Here is an 18,210-nt window from a genome sequence, read left to right as displayed (position 1 = left end):
GGCATATTTCCATGCCTTATTTGCAACAACAAAAATCTCAGCTCCTTTTTTGTTTTTTGTTTTTTTCCACCAGAGCAGATTTTGTTTTTCATACAGGATAGTACACCATGAAAGAGAAGAGCTCTGCTGTTAATTCTGAGCCCGGAGAGGAAGGAGGGGGTTTTCTGAGCGAGGCTGACATCTTTCATAATTAAAGGCCACAACACATGCAGGCCTCAGACTGTACATGTGGTTGCACTGTGGGGAAGCGGTATGGGACAAGCAGTGTGAGAGCGACTGGCTAAGAGAGAGAAGACAGAATGAGATTTCTCTTGAGTAATGGGCGTGGAGAAAATAAAGTTCGAGCTTGTAAGGGAGCTAAAGCTGGAGAGCATAAATAAAGGAGTGAGAACAGCTACACCGACTGACAGCCTGCCAGCGTTATGAGCAGCTCACCTTGAACTACCGCTACGTTAGCCCAAATAAGATGTAGTTAACATTGTGTGTGAAGCAAAGCATTGACAACTTGCTAACTTTAATAGTTCACACAATACCAATAACTGTAACATTTTTGGATATGAAAATTTTGACGATGTTAATGTAAAGTTAGGAACTGCTGTTTTGAAGCTTCCAATCCAGCATGTCAGCCATCTCCATCTTGTTTTTGGTTTTTTTGGAGCTAGAAGTGACCATATTTGGACAACTGGGGAGGAGCGAGCAGTGAATTTGACTCGATCTGACTGGGAACCAACGGATAGTATGCCCCGCCCATGTGTGGCAGAAAGACGCCACCAAACATACCGCTTTTTGAGGCCTGGTATCTAATTAGTGATGGAATTATTTTCAGATGGACCCCCAGAAAACTAATCAGAAAGTCCGAATTTAGCAAATAACACCATGATGACTCATGACATTTTTTGGTGATTTTTTTTTTTTTCTCCATGAGCGAATAATGCAATGACCATCCTGGATCATGCCGAGCACTTGGAACGTGAAAAAGAATGAAGCAAAAGAAACGCATATGAGCGAAGGCTGGACGACGCCCAGCTGACCATGTACCAAGCCCTGACAGGACGCGGAGACGGCCAGTCTGGAGGACGAGGCAATCGTGGAAAGGGAAGGGTCAGAGGAGGTCAACGAAGTCCGTACAGCCCATATGTCTGCCGTAGTTGTGGCCAGAGTGGACACTGGCGCGAAGACTGCCCAAATGCTCCGGGCATTTGGGAGATGACAGGTCATTTTGAGGGTCGGATTGAGAGCGGGGGGGAGATGGAGCGGACTTCAGTGACAGACAAAACTTTACTTCACAACACAGAGAATCAGAGTCAGATACGTTTTTTTTATACACGCCACTGTGCTTTGTACACTTTACATATTATAGACTTTTAATGGTTGAAAATAATCACAGATCAAAATAGTAATTTATTGACAGCTGATACAGTTGGTACTGTCCAGGGCAGTTTAAATATAAAATATGATTCAGCTTTGAAGGGAGAAATATTAACAAATACCTACAATTGGAATGTGTGTATGTGTGGTTTCAATTTCATATTTACAGATGAGGTATCATTGGTATATCAACGGCAATGTACAGAGAAATATCCTGCAACATCAAACTAAGATATGTAGCATCCCAAAGGCCTTTTGGAAACAATAAATGAAATAAAAATTATGTATGACATTATCCCAAATGTCCTGTCAGTTAACATGTTAGTTTTATGTCTTGCCTTGTCATATAATAAATACGTTTCTTTCATAAAAAAAACAACAACCTGTAACTGTTGTATTTCATGTCAACAGAAACTATAAATATCAGCTTATTTTATAAACAAAATAAAGAAAGTCAGAAATGATATCCAAAGGGAACAGAACATAAGCAAGAGATGTTGCTTATATTTAATGGTTTAATAACTAAGCCATTTACTACGGCTTAACGTAACTTGCATATTAGCAGCACTGTGTCCACGCCAGCGTCTTTTCTACGACAAAACAGGGACAGTTCATGAGTGCTGCATGTCATGTTGGTTCCACCGACGCAGAATGGACTTTGTCTCTAACCCCTCCCTGAGAACGTTAGCCCTGTGGAAACAGTAAATGAACACCAAATCTCTCCAGAGAGTAAGACTCTTGCTTGTATGTGGGCCACGACAGCACCCTCTTAGTCCCAGCCAAAGTCCTGTCCGCTCATCTGGTAGAAGCGGTGGTTGAAGGGCCTGTAAAAGTCTCTGAGCCTCTGCAGTACCTCAGAGGGGATCTGGGGATGAGGTCTGCCCTTGGACTTTCCAAGGCAGCGAGGTCTGCTGCTCCCCTCCGGCTTCTTCAAGCAGGGAAAGCCTTTGGTCTGGTTGAAGTAGAAGTGCTTGTCTGAAACAACCCTTTTCAGACCCAGGAAGTCCTGAACCCGACCCATCTCCCCAGCCGGATCAGACACGAGCCGTTCACCACTAACGAACAGAAAATCAGACAAAAGGAAGTGCTGAAGCCAATTCTCCAGGTGCTTGGCGTAGAGGCCGATGCGCACGGCGCTCCACGTGGTATCAATCAGACCTGTAGAAGAGTTTTTCAAAGCAAGGCTCTGGAAAGATGGAAGGCCTGGGTTCTTGGACAGTGTCTGGGTGTAGTCAGACACAGCCCGTGTAACGGGATCCCTGACCACCACAATTAGCTTGGCTTGGCAGTTCATAGTGCAGACACGGCTAGGAGCCTCCTTTGTCACAAAATAGCTGGGTGTCTTCTCCATGGTGATCTGGCCGTCCAGTGTCCGAGGCATCAGATTCCTGAATGAAAAGAAGAAACTGTCAGATAAAGACTTCTGATTCATCACAGACTTTATGGTGGAGACTGTTTCAGTACACCCAACCGGTCCGAAGCCTCATAGTTGTGCCTTCGACTGTAAGTTTTGTTTTAGCTGTATTAATTGAATTTCTGTCCACTTGGGGGCAAAGATGGTGAATGGTCTGCATCTTTCTGGCCATCTTTGGAATGTTAGTCCTTTTAGCTCTGTTTTGGTCCTGAGCAGCTCCTGTGTCAAATATCTGAATAATTAGCCTAACTAACTAACTAACTAACTTTAATCCATCATGATGAGCTAAAAGATGCTAAAACATAATCCGTAGAGCTTCGTGGAGTCTTTATGGATTTGTCACATTACATACACTTAAATCATACATTTCACCCATATAATTGACCTTTAGATGTTGAATAATTTATCTTCGGTCCCTTCACAATTTTTTTTAAAAATTGTACCATTTGCTTTTGGGATGTCATATTAAAGTTGAAAAATTTGACCTTCAAGCCAGTATAATTTTTAATGTTTCTAAACCAGATGGACCGGTAGTCCTAATTAACAATTCAATCACACACTAACCTCAGTGAAAACAACATCAAGAGATAATGTACACACATCACATACTCTGACCAGAAATGGTGTGATCAAAGCTTCAGACACTCGACTGTGTTAATGTACGAGGGCCCCAGGAAGCCCCTCCGAGTCTCATTGTATGGTCTGCAGAACAGGACCATTCACTCACTATGGACCTGATGAATCAAAACCACAAAGCCTCAAGAAACACTTAACAGCAATTTCCTACAGATTTCCACCCCCTCTTCTTCCTGCAAGAGCAAAGTGCCCACCCCTCCCACCATCACCTCCCCTACGGGCTCCTACAAGGACTCAAACAGACCAAAGTCTGCAGGAAGTGTGACCAGGATGGCAAGCTGCTGAGCTCAGCTAGTGTGTTAAACATATGGCTGCAATGAGGAGAGATGCTGTGCAGAATATGGCAGTGGAAGGTTGTGTTGTAAATTATGTTACTATACTGGAGAGATACATTTTGCATCATAATCAAATATATATTAAAATATTTCTTCTTTACTTTACAAACTACATATGGGCATCTGCTAAAATGTTTGAGGTTGGATTTGATTCAACATCATCTCCGCACAGATGAATATAGGTCCTGCCTGATACACAGACTACTTTTATTTCAACAATATTTGGCCAACAGGCATTGTGGGTAACATGGTATTTGACAGATCCGGCGTTTGTTCGTGTGTTTACATTTGACATTGACAGACTGTGTGAGCCAGATTGTGCGGTGGATTTGGATTTCAGAAACAAACTGTTTTGCATGACAAACGGATGATGAGCAATGTTTAATGCACCAAATGAAGTGTCTGCATTTAATTTACTCCACACATCTTTTAGTCTGTTACTGGAAACGGAGGATATTCACAGGGCTTTCCATAAAATACACGAGCAATGAAGCATATGTGCTTTATTTATTTCAGATTGGAAGTCTGCATGAAGTCCAAATGTCCATGACAAAAGACCATTCAAAACGTTTGATGGCCTCTGAGGAAAGTGTATTTTCATTTGCTCAATGATTTTACTGAGATTGTCTGTGTTTAAACTTTGATGATTAATAAAAGCAAACCATACTATTCGTAAGTAACGGTGTGTTATGTTACAGTTTGCTTTCACAAGTTGGTACAAAAATGACAACTGGCAGCTTCTAACATGAAACAATCAGCAGTAAAAGCAACACAAAAATGCTTTTAATCAATTTGGGCACTTAAAAATGAACACTTTGCAATGGAGAAAATAAAACTTCACTCTAGTATTGAGTGTTGTCTGCCCACATTATTTTATGTTTTTCTTCTTTCATCTCAGAGAACTAAAGTTAAGTAAAGCCGTAATGTGTAAGTGAAACGTAACTTGGCAATCCAGTAGTTGTAAAATATGTATATATTTATATTATATTAATATCTTGATATGAAACTATATATCATTTTAGGCTTTGGATATGGTAAAATATTGAGTAAGTGTTGTCTTTCCCTGGTTTTAAATGCTGCATTCCAGTAAAGGGATGTGTTTCTCTGAACCAGACTGTTCTGGCAATTCTGTTGTTTGCCTTTGCCCAAGTCTATATTTTCACATTGCTGTGATGTCATCACTGATGATTATTTATCAAAAGTCTCATTGCGCAAATATTTTGTGAAAGTACCAATACCCATCCTACAATATCACTGCAATATCAATATCAAGGTATTTAGTAAAAAATATCATGATAATTGATTGCGTCCATATCGGCCCGCCCCATTTCAATGTACACAAAGCAGCACTGACGGTGGTCCAAAGCAGCAGTCAGGAGTCAAAGTCCAGGTTTATTAAACTCACTCTTGCTCTACTCAAATACAGCACAGTGTCTTTCAAACTCTTTACAGATACCTAATATGTCAAAATGATTATGGAGAAAATAGGTATAAAATTATACACTGAAATTGAGCATATTTTCATTTAAAGAATTGGTGCGGACGTCTTGGGATTGAATATTTCACTCAGCCTAAACATCTTAGAGCTTAATTGAAGAGCTGGAACAAGGACATGTATAATATACTGTAATGTATAAAGGGACAAGTTCACATTAAAGGGTTAATTCCAAGTATATTGCAAGAAACTCATGGTGAGCTATAATAAGAAGAAACTTCTCCTCAAAGTTCATGACTGTGAGTGTGAAGGAAACTTCTCCAGAGTTGTTCCTCGGTAAGTTTCAAGTCCTCCTTTTTGAAGTTAAGTCATTTCAATCCACCCCCATTAAATGATCCCCATAATAAAAGACCATTAATTGATTACTATCCAATTGCACAGGCTGCAAATGGCCTATCGCTGCCTGCCTGTCCCCTGTTTATCTGTGTCTGATCAATACGTCTGTCTCTATATGACAGATTGTTCTCAGTGTGTGTGTGTGAGTGTGCTGTTGCACATCCACATACACACATTTGAGCACAGAGGTGCCAGTGTTTACTGATGAGAATCCGAGCGCCTGTCTCCCTCTCCTGTCGTCTCTTTTCTCATCCATACTCTTGGATTTGTCCTTCACTCCTTCACATAAGTGACACTTCAGTAATTGACCATAAGTCATCTCTCCATATTCATGAATAGTTAATGAATTGTGGCTTCCCCCCTCTCTGCTCGGGTCCCTATCTCCCTCATCACAATCAGTCTCATTATCAGGGGATCAATAATGGCCATTTTCTATCATAAATCTGTCTGTATGTGGTGTGTAGGTGCCAGGACAAACTGTAACATATCCAGGACGATTAATGTAAAATAATATGTTCTCCATACACCTCTTTCATTTAGCTAACTTAAGAAAAATGCCTTCTGGTCCTTTATTGTTGTATCTAAATGTGCAAAGAGAGGAACTCAGGACACAAACATGCTTTCTATTTAGACGTATTGGAAAGCATTGCTGACTCGCCACACTAGTCTGGAACTCCCTGCTGTTAAAAAGGATGTAGTGCTTTTCCTCCCTGAAGTGCTACAGAGCTGATTACACTACTGATATGTTCTAGGCAGTCTGGATCAGAAGATTAAATAAAAACCCTGGCAACAAGGATGTGGCCTAGAGACTTCCTGCCCTCAAGATTATGGGTTCTCCCGCTGAAGTGGTGCAGCTACATCCCCTGTAGCGTCCTAAAAAAATTCATTCTGCAATGAAAGTGGAGCCGATTGCAGAGAAAAAAGATCCTTAAAATCCAATTATCATGTAAGTTTCTCAAGCAGAAACAGATCTGAAATTCCACGGGTTATTATAGTCATTTACTGCACCACCTACGCTAAACACTGATATGCCGAAGGAGACTTCTGCCTTGGCAGGCGTCTCTGCATTGAAGGGCTTTCTTAGCTGAGACTCAATATAAGAGATGGTGGAAAATCAAGGCTATAAAAATGAGAAAGCGCACAAATGATAAACTGAGGGAAACATTTGCAGCAGTGTTGTTGTTCTCAGAGGGTGACAGAAGCAGCCTCAAGGCCATGGACAGCCTGTCAGCCTGACAGGATGAGCGTGGGAATCTCAATTTACGTCTCCATGTCTCGATAAAACATGTTGCTATTCCCCTCTGGCCAGAATAACAATAAAAACAAAAACAAACAAAAACAAAAGAAAGATTGTAGCAAAATAGTTTTCTGTAACGGATTACGGTAGAATTTGAGGAAAATATGCTTTTTAGTTTTCATGCCAGGACTAAATTGTCCACTGTACGGAACTTTTCTCCCTATATTAAAAAAAAAAAAAAAAAAAAAAAAAAAAAATTCTGTCCTTTACGTGATCAGTCATGATTTCTGTGCGCTCGAGAACGCAGAAATGACTAATACAGATCTGTTAAATGACAACAAACTATCAAACACGCATGCTAGGTCAGTAGGTTGTGCTGAAGTCAACACCAGTCTGCACTTAGAAGGGATTTTTAGTCCTTTTTTTGGACCTAAGACAAAGTTTGCAAGTACATGAGAGGCCAAAACAGAGAAAATGTTCTGCAAACCAGCTGGATTTACAAGGCCTTAAAAGAGAAGAAATATCTGCTGGTTGCCTGGTAACCTCATGATGATGACAAGACGTAACCCAACAAAATTATTTACCATGTTAGTTTGTTGTGCTTATCACAAATCCAGGATTTGGTATATGTGAACTTTTGTTAACTTTCGACCAAGCCAGGAGAGCTGTTTCCCTGTTTCCAGTCTAAGTTACACTAAACTAGCCACTAGCTGATAGTAGTTTCATATTCAAAGTACAGACAGTAAAACTCTCTGCAAGAAAACTAATAAATTTGTTTACTAAAGTGATAAACTCTACGTATTAGGAGTGTGCATTACAGTGACAAAGCATTAGGATTCACGGTGAGAGCACATGAACACGCCCGTGACATTGTTGATGTGATACCACGAAAGACCCCGCACACACAAGAGGAGCCATCATTGTCTGTGGGATACTGAAGGCGAATATTGCCATGCTGTCTCCATATTCTTTGTCTAAACAGAAACCTGAGCAAGCGTCGAGGCCTCACAGTGTCAAACACCAAAGAAGGAGAAAAACACAAATTAATTCATCAATGAATGAAGCCAAACTCTGCCTGAGGTTGGGTTGAGCGGCAACATCATAAACAATATTTTGTGTGTGTGTGTGTGTGTGTGTGAGAGTGAGTGTTCTCAAGTAATATTCAACTGGCACACAAACACACTCCCCACCAATGCGAGTGTTAGTCTGGAGGTGAGTGGTTGGTTTGGATCCTTCTGGGAAACCGACTGAGAGAGAGTGTTGCCGCCCACAGATTTTAAATACTTTAGATGATTTTTTTTTTTCCCCTCCTCTGAATAATGATGCAGTAATGGAGTTAGTGAAGGGTTTTCTCAACAGGAGGTTAGCCGAAGTGCTGTACTTCCACAGAGACCCCCACTGCAATGAGTATGAATGTGTATGTGTGTGTGTGTGTGTGTGTGTGTGTGTGTGTGTGTGTGTGTGTGTGTGTGTGTGTGTGTGTGTGTGTGTGTGTGTGTGTGTGTGAAAGTAAGAAGCAGAGCGTGTGGGTGGGAAGAGCGTAAAATGACACATGTTTTTGTGTGCATGCGTGGGGGCGGGGGGGGGGGGGTGGATTGTCTTTAAAGAAATGAAGTACTATATGTTGGTCGATGCCTAACTAGTAACTAGTGTGTCCAGTTATAATTAGGAGTCTTGACAGGAGGTCCACAAGGCTTCACTGAGAGCTTCAGTGTGATTGAAAATGTTCTACACCAGAGCTGCTGCTACTACTAACTTACTGCTACTAACCTGCTATCAGCATGGATTATTATAAAAATGCTAGCAGGTTTCCATTCGCGTTTAGCTCAGAGCACTGTTGTGCCTAAAGGTTCAGTCACATATCTGTACACAAAGCTAAAATACTCTGTAAATCTATCTATTTATATATTTAGTAATTTGCCAAGAAGACTAGAATATGATCAAATATTTGAAAACAAATTATAATATTTGCAAGTTTTTGATGATGAAAGCACATTTTGATCCCAAAAAGTATGTTTGATGACGTTCAATGAACCCCAGAGCTGATAGGAAAATCATTGTGTCTTTCTCGGGCATGGATTACAATTATGAGAATCAGAAACCGATTTGTTCTTTTATAGATCTGGAAGGTAATTGTTGACTATGTGTGATGAAACAATAGTTTTTCTTAATTTCTAAGGAACAATTGCATGGTATTTACATTGGACACTCCCATCTGTTTCCAGGCTCATGTTATTCTTTTCTGGACATGGCAGCAAACTGAGCATGACTACCAAGAATCTCAAACATTTCATTTTGGCCAACTGAAACAAAACCATTATTCTTCGCACAGTATTTTTCTCACTAGCGCAGAGCTAAAACGACATGACTGAAACCTTCCCAAGACTTTACAGGCGCCCCAAAATGGACCACAATGCACCTCAAATTATTATAATTCCCACCATATGGGGTGTGACTATGGGCCTTTTTCAAACTTTATAACACCATCTCGACCCAACTCCAGCCAAAACCCACCGCCATTAAAACACACTACAACTCAACACTGCAAAGACCACTTCCTGGTCTGTTATACCAATCAGCCGTATTCAGCCTCTATCTCTAATGGCCTCAGGGCTGGACACAGAATGAAGTGTCAGGAAAATCACCCGAGATCTGGAAAATGGTACCCCATGTGCACTGGAGTCCACTTTAACCATTTCACCTGTCAAAAATATGCAGACTGACACGATAAGTGTTTTAATCTGTCCTCCTGGAAAAGACTGAAATTGAACATGCACAGAAGCAGCGCTGCAGCAGAATGATTTTAAGGTCAGACACAGAGCAGTCTCATCAAATTGATGGAACAAACAAATTTCACCACCTCGCAATGGAAGTAAAACAAGTCATTTTGTTCCATCACCACTAAGAAGGAGAAATAATATTTGGGATATCATTAAATCTTTAAATACTGTTCACTCAACTCTGTCACAACTATATACGATAGCAAAGATGGAAAAACGTACTGCACAGTGGAGTAATAAAACTGCCGAACAGTGATATGTTGAAACAATAAATGACAGTAAACATATCTAATACCATATATTGTTGTAATCTGCAAAATAATAATTTAAAATGTGCAATCAAATTCATTTAAAATGTTTTAGTTGGAGAAATGCAGGTGGTCAAACTTTTGTTCATATTGATATGTCCATTCTTTGTATTTTGTAACAGATTCCCAAAAAACTGAAAAGGTTACTGTTTATCAGTCAGATTTGGATTTATATTAAAAAAAAATATATATATACAGTAGGTGAACTAGTAAAAGGATGGAGACGGTACTATGGCTATATTTTGAAAGAGCATCCCCTTTCTGATGTAACAAAACTGATTAAACCAAATCATATATTGTAAAGAAGCTCCTAAAGACTAACATACATCGTTCTGAATTTCACCTGTTGTCATCACTTTGCATCTTCATTTACATAAATCGATGTCTTTTTCAGAGCTGATGTAATTTTCAGCAGCGCTGGCATTTCTGCTTGCCCTTGTGCTGCTGCCCTGAAAGGATTTATACTATATTTTAATAGCAATCCAATCAGCCATAGCCTCTGGTGTCAACACTGTAGGTCAGCCAATTGATAAGCCTTCAAAATATTGATGAGAGTTGAGAACTGGAGTTTTTCCTTAAATAGAAATTCGGCAATGATCTTTTCATCAATTAGATATATAGAGGTTATTTTGGCTCTTGGATCCAAAGCCATGCAAGCACAGCATTCGTTTCTCTTCAAATGACAGCTGACTGTGCTGCAGGAGAACAAAAGCTAATTTGTTCATTTTAACGTCATCAACTGAATATGCAAAACAAAACAACAAAAAAAGACAGGGTTTACTCATTACTCATTGCAGGCTGCGTCATAGTGACAAAGCTGTGACAATCAGACCATTGTGCCATGGAAAGCTGAGGTTTTTCAGTTTTCTGCGGTGGCTCTCAAGTCCCATATGAAACCCATCACTCCATGAAGTCCCCTTAAAGCCATAAAACAACACAGAAAATCATTAAATCTTTGCTTCATTTTCAATGCACTATTTGTGGCTTTTCCATTCCCGTAATGGGCTCATATGCACACATGCAAACGAGAGGCTGGGACGGAGAGGCAGACCGGGCAGAGGGGGAAAGAGAGAGGAGACTGACTTGATCACTCAGATAAAAGCAATGGAAAACACACATGAATGAGGTCTGAGTCCATCTCATAGAAGACAATGCTGTTGGAGCAGCACGCACGGGAGTGTACCGCTGAGTCTGTGAAGTGTCTCCAGCAGGCAGATCCAACATCTGACAGCAAACACTCAGTGTATGACAGCAATCGACTCTCATCCATCAGCTGCAATCGCCCACAGATCGTGCTTGTTTCTCCATCCAAGACATGTGGAACCAAGCGGTCTATGACAATATACAACTAGTAAAGATATGCTGATATGAGACAGTTTGTCTCATGAGACTGTGACTCATCAACAATATTATGATATAGAATTTGAATACGTTTTTTAAAATATTGATTATGGCAGATATACAGTACAAGCATGCAAAGGTCATACCTGTCCGAAAGGGAAACTCAATCAAGTAATTTGACAATAAGGATTAATAAGTGCTGTGCTGTGATTGAATTTATGATGCAGTGAAATATCTATATCCACAGGTTCCATATCTAATGAGCTAAAACAGAAAACTTCAGCAAGATGAAATACCAAAGCACAAGTGGCTTTTTCTGAGCCGACACACTGTAATGTTGTGCTGCTTCAAGTGTATGTGTGTGTATGTGTGTGTGTGTATGTGTGTGTATTGTGTGTGTGTGTGTGTGTGTGTGTGTGTGTGTGTTTGCTGCCAGATGTGACAGTGACATGACCCTCTGTTCACTGACAGTCAGATGAGAAGGTCTTGGTTGTTCCACATGGATAAGTTCTTTCTGTCACTGACACACAAAAACACACACACACACACACACACACACACACACACACACACACACACACACACACACACACACACACACACACACACACACACACACACACTGCTGCTCTCTGTGACTTCCAGCAGCTTCTCTGTGGGTCACTGCAGATGACAGCAAACAGATTTCCCCAATTTCTGAGATTCAGTGACAACAGATGAATCATCTTTCAGTGGTTTCACAGAGGATCACATTGCTGTTGTCTCCCCTTATTGTTGCTTTAATCCTTCCAACTCTCTTCCACCTTAATTTTCAGAAAAGTTCATTTCTGAGAAGAATCTCCACGACTAAAAATCAGCATAATGCCAGTATTAATATTCAGTTATAACCATTATGAATGATTCAAGAAGATCACTTGTCTGTTTGTTAGATCTGTAACAGAATACCGGCAGCCATGGATCAATAAAACCAAAAGCGTAATAAAAACGTGGAAATGCTGCTTATACGTTGTAGATTTGCAAGAGCAAAATGACCATTTGGAAAGGAGGATACTGCACAATGCAATCCACCGAAGAATGAATAGCCCTTTTGAATGGATTTCTATTACATCTGCAACTCCCATGTAAAACACCTAAACATAATCAACACTTAAATTACTTTAATTATGACTTTAAACTTGCATTTTTGACATAATTTGCAGTCATAGCACGACTTCTTGTCGAATGTGGAGACTATGTTTTGTTGTTTTGGAAATACTGCTGCATGACAGATCTAACTTTTACAGGCAATGTTAGAGGTGCTGTTGTGTTACAGCACTAACAAAAGAAAAGCATTAAAGCACAACAGCTTTACAGCAGCAGTCAGCCCAATTAAAACACAGAAAAACACATAAAAACATGCCCCGGAAACAGCAGGTCTGCCACAGGTATTTCCACATAAGGATTCTTTACTCTAAATGAGGAGAAGCTATAGAGAGAAGAAAGTGTGGAAAAAAGTGGTGAGGAGATTGAATACACTGAGAGAGAGGAATGTGGGAAGAAGGATGAGTTGTGAATGTGGTATGGAAAGACAGAGGAGAAGCAAAGTGTAAAAGAGGAGTAGTATATAAGAGGGTAAAATACTAACATGGTTCATGTGTGTGTTTGTGTGTGCAAAGAGAGAAAGAGAGAGGATAAAATTATCAGTGGTGAAACTGTTTCCATGTGTCCTTATGTTCCCAGTTAAAACACAGTGAAGAAGGTTACAAAAAAAAAAAAAAAGCCAAGAGAAGATTAAATTACACCTTCGAGGCCATGAAGGATCATCTTGTGATCAAAGTGCTTGTTTATCACTGCTCTTCACCCTGTCAAACCTTCTTCTTTCCCTATGGCATCTTACTTGCTCACCTGGTCCCATAATACTATTGTCTTGTCACACTGCTGGGAGCTCAACTGGGACCATATCCAGAAGCTTGTAGAACATCTGGAGATGATCAGGATCAGCTTCATCCAGAACTAAATCCTTCTTTAGGGCCTGAACTATACCCAAATGATTGCTCTGGTCAGCCTGGTCATCCCAAATCAGCTGCTGTCACTGCAACAGTAGCTGATCAATATTATATTCATGACCTGCAGTCAAGGTCATTATGATCTAACTGTACCACTCAGGTTTATGTCCTTTATATCAACATAATAGTTTAATACATTTGGTCACTATGATGTTTGCACGGCTTCTCCTGCAGAACCATTTACAACAAAGTGGAATTGCTAATACAGGATGTCATGTTGAAGTGTATAAATGGTGTTTAGATGACTGTCAAGATGATGAACTGCTCCTCTGGGACCTCACCGGCCCTTTGATCCACTGCAGCACACAGGGAGAATATTGTCTTATAGCTGATCTGAATACATCAACCAACCAGTGAATGACTTTCCCATTTATTGACAGGAGACATAAGCACATCTGTACTAGGGTGTCAGCAGGGACCCTTTAGCCTGACATCATTTATCATCCTGTATTGGCTGAAATGGCATCCAAAGCTAATTTGCAAAAAAACGTTTCAACTTTTCATATTCCTAGAAGGACTCAAAGCATGTCTGGGGCATTCACCTGTGAATTTATAGGGAGCACATCTGTGTTTATAACAGGTTACAGCTCAAACTGTTGGATTTGTGTGTCTTTTTAAAGTTTAAGCTGTAGAAATCTTTGAAAAGTTTTCATTTTGCTGCCAAAACTTAGCTAAAATCCAACCTTAGTCTGTATGCGTGTCTGTGTGTCTGTGTGTTAGTGTTTACCTGTACCAGTCCAGCCCTTTGTCGTAAAACCTGTCGAAGAAGTGCGGCTCCGCGCCGAACGCCCTCACGTCGGGGTGGATGCGGAGAAACTCCAGCAGTGCGCGAGTTCCTCCTTTCTTCACGCCGATTATAATCGCCTGCGGTAACCTTTTGGTCCCGAAAGTGTTGGACACGGGGATGCCGCTGCTCTGGGCGCTCTCCTTTTCGCTGTCCAGCATTTGCTCAGGCAGCTGTCTCGCTGTGTCCACCTGCTGTGCGTCCGCGGAGGATGTGCCGTTCCGGTGAGACGGTGCGTCGGGGAAGAGACGCGGCGATGGTCGCAGGTCCTCCAGTATGCGGCGACGATCGTCCAAAATGTCATAGTCCCTGTCTACAGCTTGTTGACTGTATAAAGTTCTCGCAGCCGAACCACAGAACCCGGTGAGGCAGTAGAAGAAGTAGGTGAAGATCAGGACCATGGTAAAAAACACCGACACTTTGGATAGCACCTTTCCAAAGTTGAACCTGACTCTGCATCCACCACATCCCATGAGTTGATCTCCTGCTCGATGGCAAAGGGCCAACACGGTGACAGCATGCTTCTTTTTCCTACATGGGTCGAAATCAATACGGTTTAATGTATCCAGAAAAACCTGTTGCGCAAAGGTGAGGCATCACATGGAAAGCTTCTGTCAGCGGCGGGATGACACAGTGGATTTGTCAAAATTGATCTTCATAGTATTTGTCTGAATCTTTCTCAACCAAAAATGTTCTGTAATTATTCTTCATCTAAAAGATTCTGTCATTTAATGTGACTCGTTTTCATGCAGTCAGCTGAGACTTTACAGCCTGTTGTATCTGTGCGCTCTGGGGTCCTTTAATCTCTCACTCAAGGTTTCTCCTCTGCTTCTCCTACGCCCCCTCTTTTCCTTTTTACAAGTCTCCACCCTTCCCTCCTCGTGCTATATGATAAACATGTTTAGTTTCATGTAGTAAAAAAAAAAAATTCAAATAATGTATTTTATTAAGCTTTATGCATTAGCTTAAGAAAACAATTGCTGCCTGTTAAAATTATTTAAAAAAAATATATATATATTTTTGGGGGGCTTTTCTGTGATTTTTAAATTGTGTAAAGAGATTTATTAAAAAAATATAACTACCTTTTGGTGTTTTTTTTGTAACAACACACAAGCTCAGTGACATGAATAACATGGAAAAATACGAGCATTTTATTCTGGAGGGAGTACATCAGTGTTTTACAAATGTAAACTGACTCCACAGAGGAAAATCCTCCTTGCCCCTTTGAACCCATATGATAGATGTCTCAGTCAGCCTATGTGAATAACAGAAGCCCTGAGGACGTCTATCTAAATCCTCTTGTACTCTCCCCGCACCCTGAGAGTCAACACTAAACCTACACGTAGACGACAAGTTTCCCGACACAAACTTGCCAAACAATAGGCCCAAAATCAGAAGGGGTCCCTGCAACTGCCCTGTTTCTGTTCCCATAAATACAGTATCCGAGGTTGAGTGTGTCACCTTCGGGGTTGCACAGGAAGGATCAGTGAAGGGATGTTCCCCCGACTCTGTGAAGCCAGAGCAGGTATAGAGTTTCCTCTGGCACTGAGATGAAGTTCAGACTTTGAACATGACTAACACACCAGGGGTGTCTGTTTGAATGGATGAGAGGATAGAAAAAGAGGGAGGAGAGGTAAAGGGTAGATTATCTGTCTGAAAGAAAGGTGCACACAGTCACACACACTTGCACACTCAGTCCCGGAGCACAGTGTTTCAGACGCAGATAATGAATGCACTTGGCAAACTCACTGTATTGGTGAATTGAGTTTTTTTTTCCATGTCTATTCAGCTCTGTTCCTTAATATCTCCAGAGAAAAATAAGATTGCTAAAAAATACTAAAGGAAAAGTTTGAAAGTTTTTTGAATTATACTTATTTGATATTTGCCAAAAACTCAGAAGAGACTCCCATTACAGAAAAAACACACGAGTTTCCCATGTTTTCCACAAATCAGATGTATAACACATGTTTACCACATGTTGCCACATATGATAACACGGGGAAAATATGTTGAAAAGTTACATGGGCTTCACACATGACATGGGCAAAATACATGTGGACTATCACAAGTGTTGTGGTCACATTTGATCGTATGAGTTTTTGCACATGTGAAATCCATGTTGTTTTTCTATAAGGGTCTTATTTGTGTGGTAAATACGAAGACAGACAACAGACAGCTAGCTTAACACGAGGGCAGGAAAAAGTGGGCTTTGTCCAAAGGTAAAAAAAAAAAAAATCTACCTGCTCGCACTTATTAACTTATGTGTTAAAGTTCCAAATGACATTTCACTGCCAAACATGTCCCAAGCAACAAGTAGTCCTGTACAAATCCCAACTGTGAAATTAGTGTTTATACTCACCAGTTTTAACACATATAGGACTAAAGATGTTAATTAGTGAGCTTTACAGATCTCGAAAGGAGGATTATTGTTGCGTTCACATTGAACTCATTGAGCTCCTGTATACAACCCTATAAGTCGTGCTCACCGTATGCTTGGCGTTCACATTGTTAAGTCGTAAAAACGCAGTTGCTGGGAGAGTGTCGAGAAGCCACGCAGGTTAACAATTTAGCGAGCTGACAGGGGGATAAGTAGTGCAGGACATGCAAAGAGCACAGAGGGAAAAGATGAGACCGTTAGGAAGATCAACATTTTTCCTCAGACGTAGGCTGTTACCTGAGTTATGAAGACAAGCTCTACATTACCGGAATAAGAATATATTAGCTCAACAACCAACTAAAAATGAATTTTCATGGCCTGCACGATTTCCGTAAACGTCAGCAAACACGTCAGTACTTGTGAACTCTGGGCTTGGAGAGAAATTCGGAATGAATACCACACGAGGGGCCCGCTCATACGGACGTAAAGACGACCCCATCTGAACGCAGCATATGTTCCCTTTGGAGAAATTCAGGGTGGCTGCTTCCCCATTTTCAGTCCTTACACTAAGTTAGCTGATCGTTAGGAGCGGCTTTAGCACACTGGAATCCATCTTTTCATCTCTGTGAATGCGCCTATGTCCCAAAAACTTTTCCTTTAAGGAACTTTTTCGCATTACAAAACCTGTGATTGCAGTTTCTGCCGTCTGCTCGTACAAAGGTCTCCATGGCTTCTTACATGACCCAGGCAAATATAGAATAATTACATGTTTAGAAACACAAACAGCTATTGTAAGCTATACCCATTGAAAAAAGAAACCAGCTTGGGATTGAGTTATTCACAGCTCTGGAGATGGCTGTCTGCTGGCTGGCGTCAGATTCAGTCAGAGTGAGGTCAGGATCCAGACTTTGCTTTCATCAGACATTTTATTTGCTTTTTCCCTCATGCTAATTGCTCTAGTTGGAGTTACACTGACAGGTTTGGACCCCGAAATATAAACACGGAGATTAAAGAAACAAACAGTGTTGAGGAAACAAATACGACATGCAAGTTGTGAACTGTGTCTGTATATAGAGGATTGAGGTTGGATAGTATGTCTGTCTATTGATGTGTCTGTGTGCACACATCTCTATCTTTGCTGTGTGCTTAGATTCATGTGTAGGCACTTGTCTATATGCATGTGTGCAGTCCGGACTATATTTCCAACTGTTGTGCCCACAGGTGTGTTCTGGTGCTGCATCCCTGCGTGTACCACAGATAGACATGTCCATAGCCAGAGGCCTGCTGGTGGCGTTTACATGTGTCCGCCATTACAGCAAATTACCAATTCTCCACGGCAGAAGCTGAATGTTCCACTCTCTTTTGGTAATTTCCACTATGAGAAAGAAGCTGTCGCCCATTTGCGATACCCAGCAGAACCCCTTAAAGCCATGACAGATCCAGATGAAACCACCGCACAGGAGATACTCATTAAGCAGCGCAGAGGAATGACTGTAGTTTCCTACAAATGGAGCCTGATGCTTTTTACTGAGTCTGGAATGAATATCAATGAGATATTTACTTACTGCAGATTAAAGATGTACATCAGAGTATTTTCTTACTTAACCTGGATTGGATATGACTGCTAACAAATTCACTTCTCATCTGGATTTCTACGCCTTGATGTATAGACTAAAGGGGCTTATACCAAAAACAAGTCTGATTTTTATATAGTGTTGGCTGAATTGCGGCTCTTTGAAGAAATAACAGATGCC

General features: G+C 40.9%; 1 protein-coding gene across 1 annotated transcript; it reads right to left on the bottom strand.

The window, feature by feature from the left end:
• Positions 1–1,298: 1,298 nt before the first annotated feature.
• LOC138194742 (heparan sulfate glucosamine 3-O-sulfotransferase 6-like) lies at positions 1,299–14,854 on the bottom strand. The gene is made up of 2 exons (XM_069143699.1): positions 14,023–14,854; positions 1,299–2,756 (listed from the first exon to the last, which is right to left on the bottom strand). Exons 1-2 carry the CDS (start codon positions 14,550–14,552, stop codon positions 2,138–2,140), a joined length of 1,149 nt encoding a protein of 382 aa, XP_068999800.1. The 5' UTR covers positions 14,553–14,854; the 3' UTR covers positions 1,299–2,137.
• Between the last annotated feature and the right edge of the window lie 3,356 nt (positions 14,855–18,210).

The sequence above is a fragment of the Embiotoca jacksoni genome, unplaced genomic scaffold (genome assembly GCF_022577435.1).
Source record: "Embiotoca jacksoni isolate LCO1_2020_lvr unplaced genomic scaffold, fEmbJac1.0.p SCAF_113, whole genome shotgun sequence".
NCBI classification, from domain to species: Eukaryota; Metazoa; Chordata; class Actinopteri; family Embiotocidae; genus Embiotoca; species Embiotoca jacksoni.
Note: the sequence above shows the minus strand (reverse complement) of the source record. Positions and strands in the feature narration are given on the sequence as shown.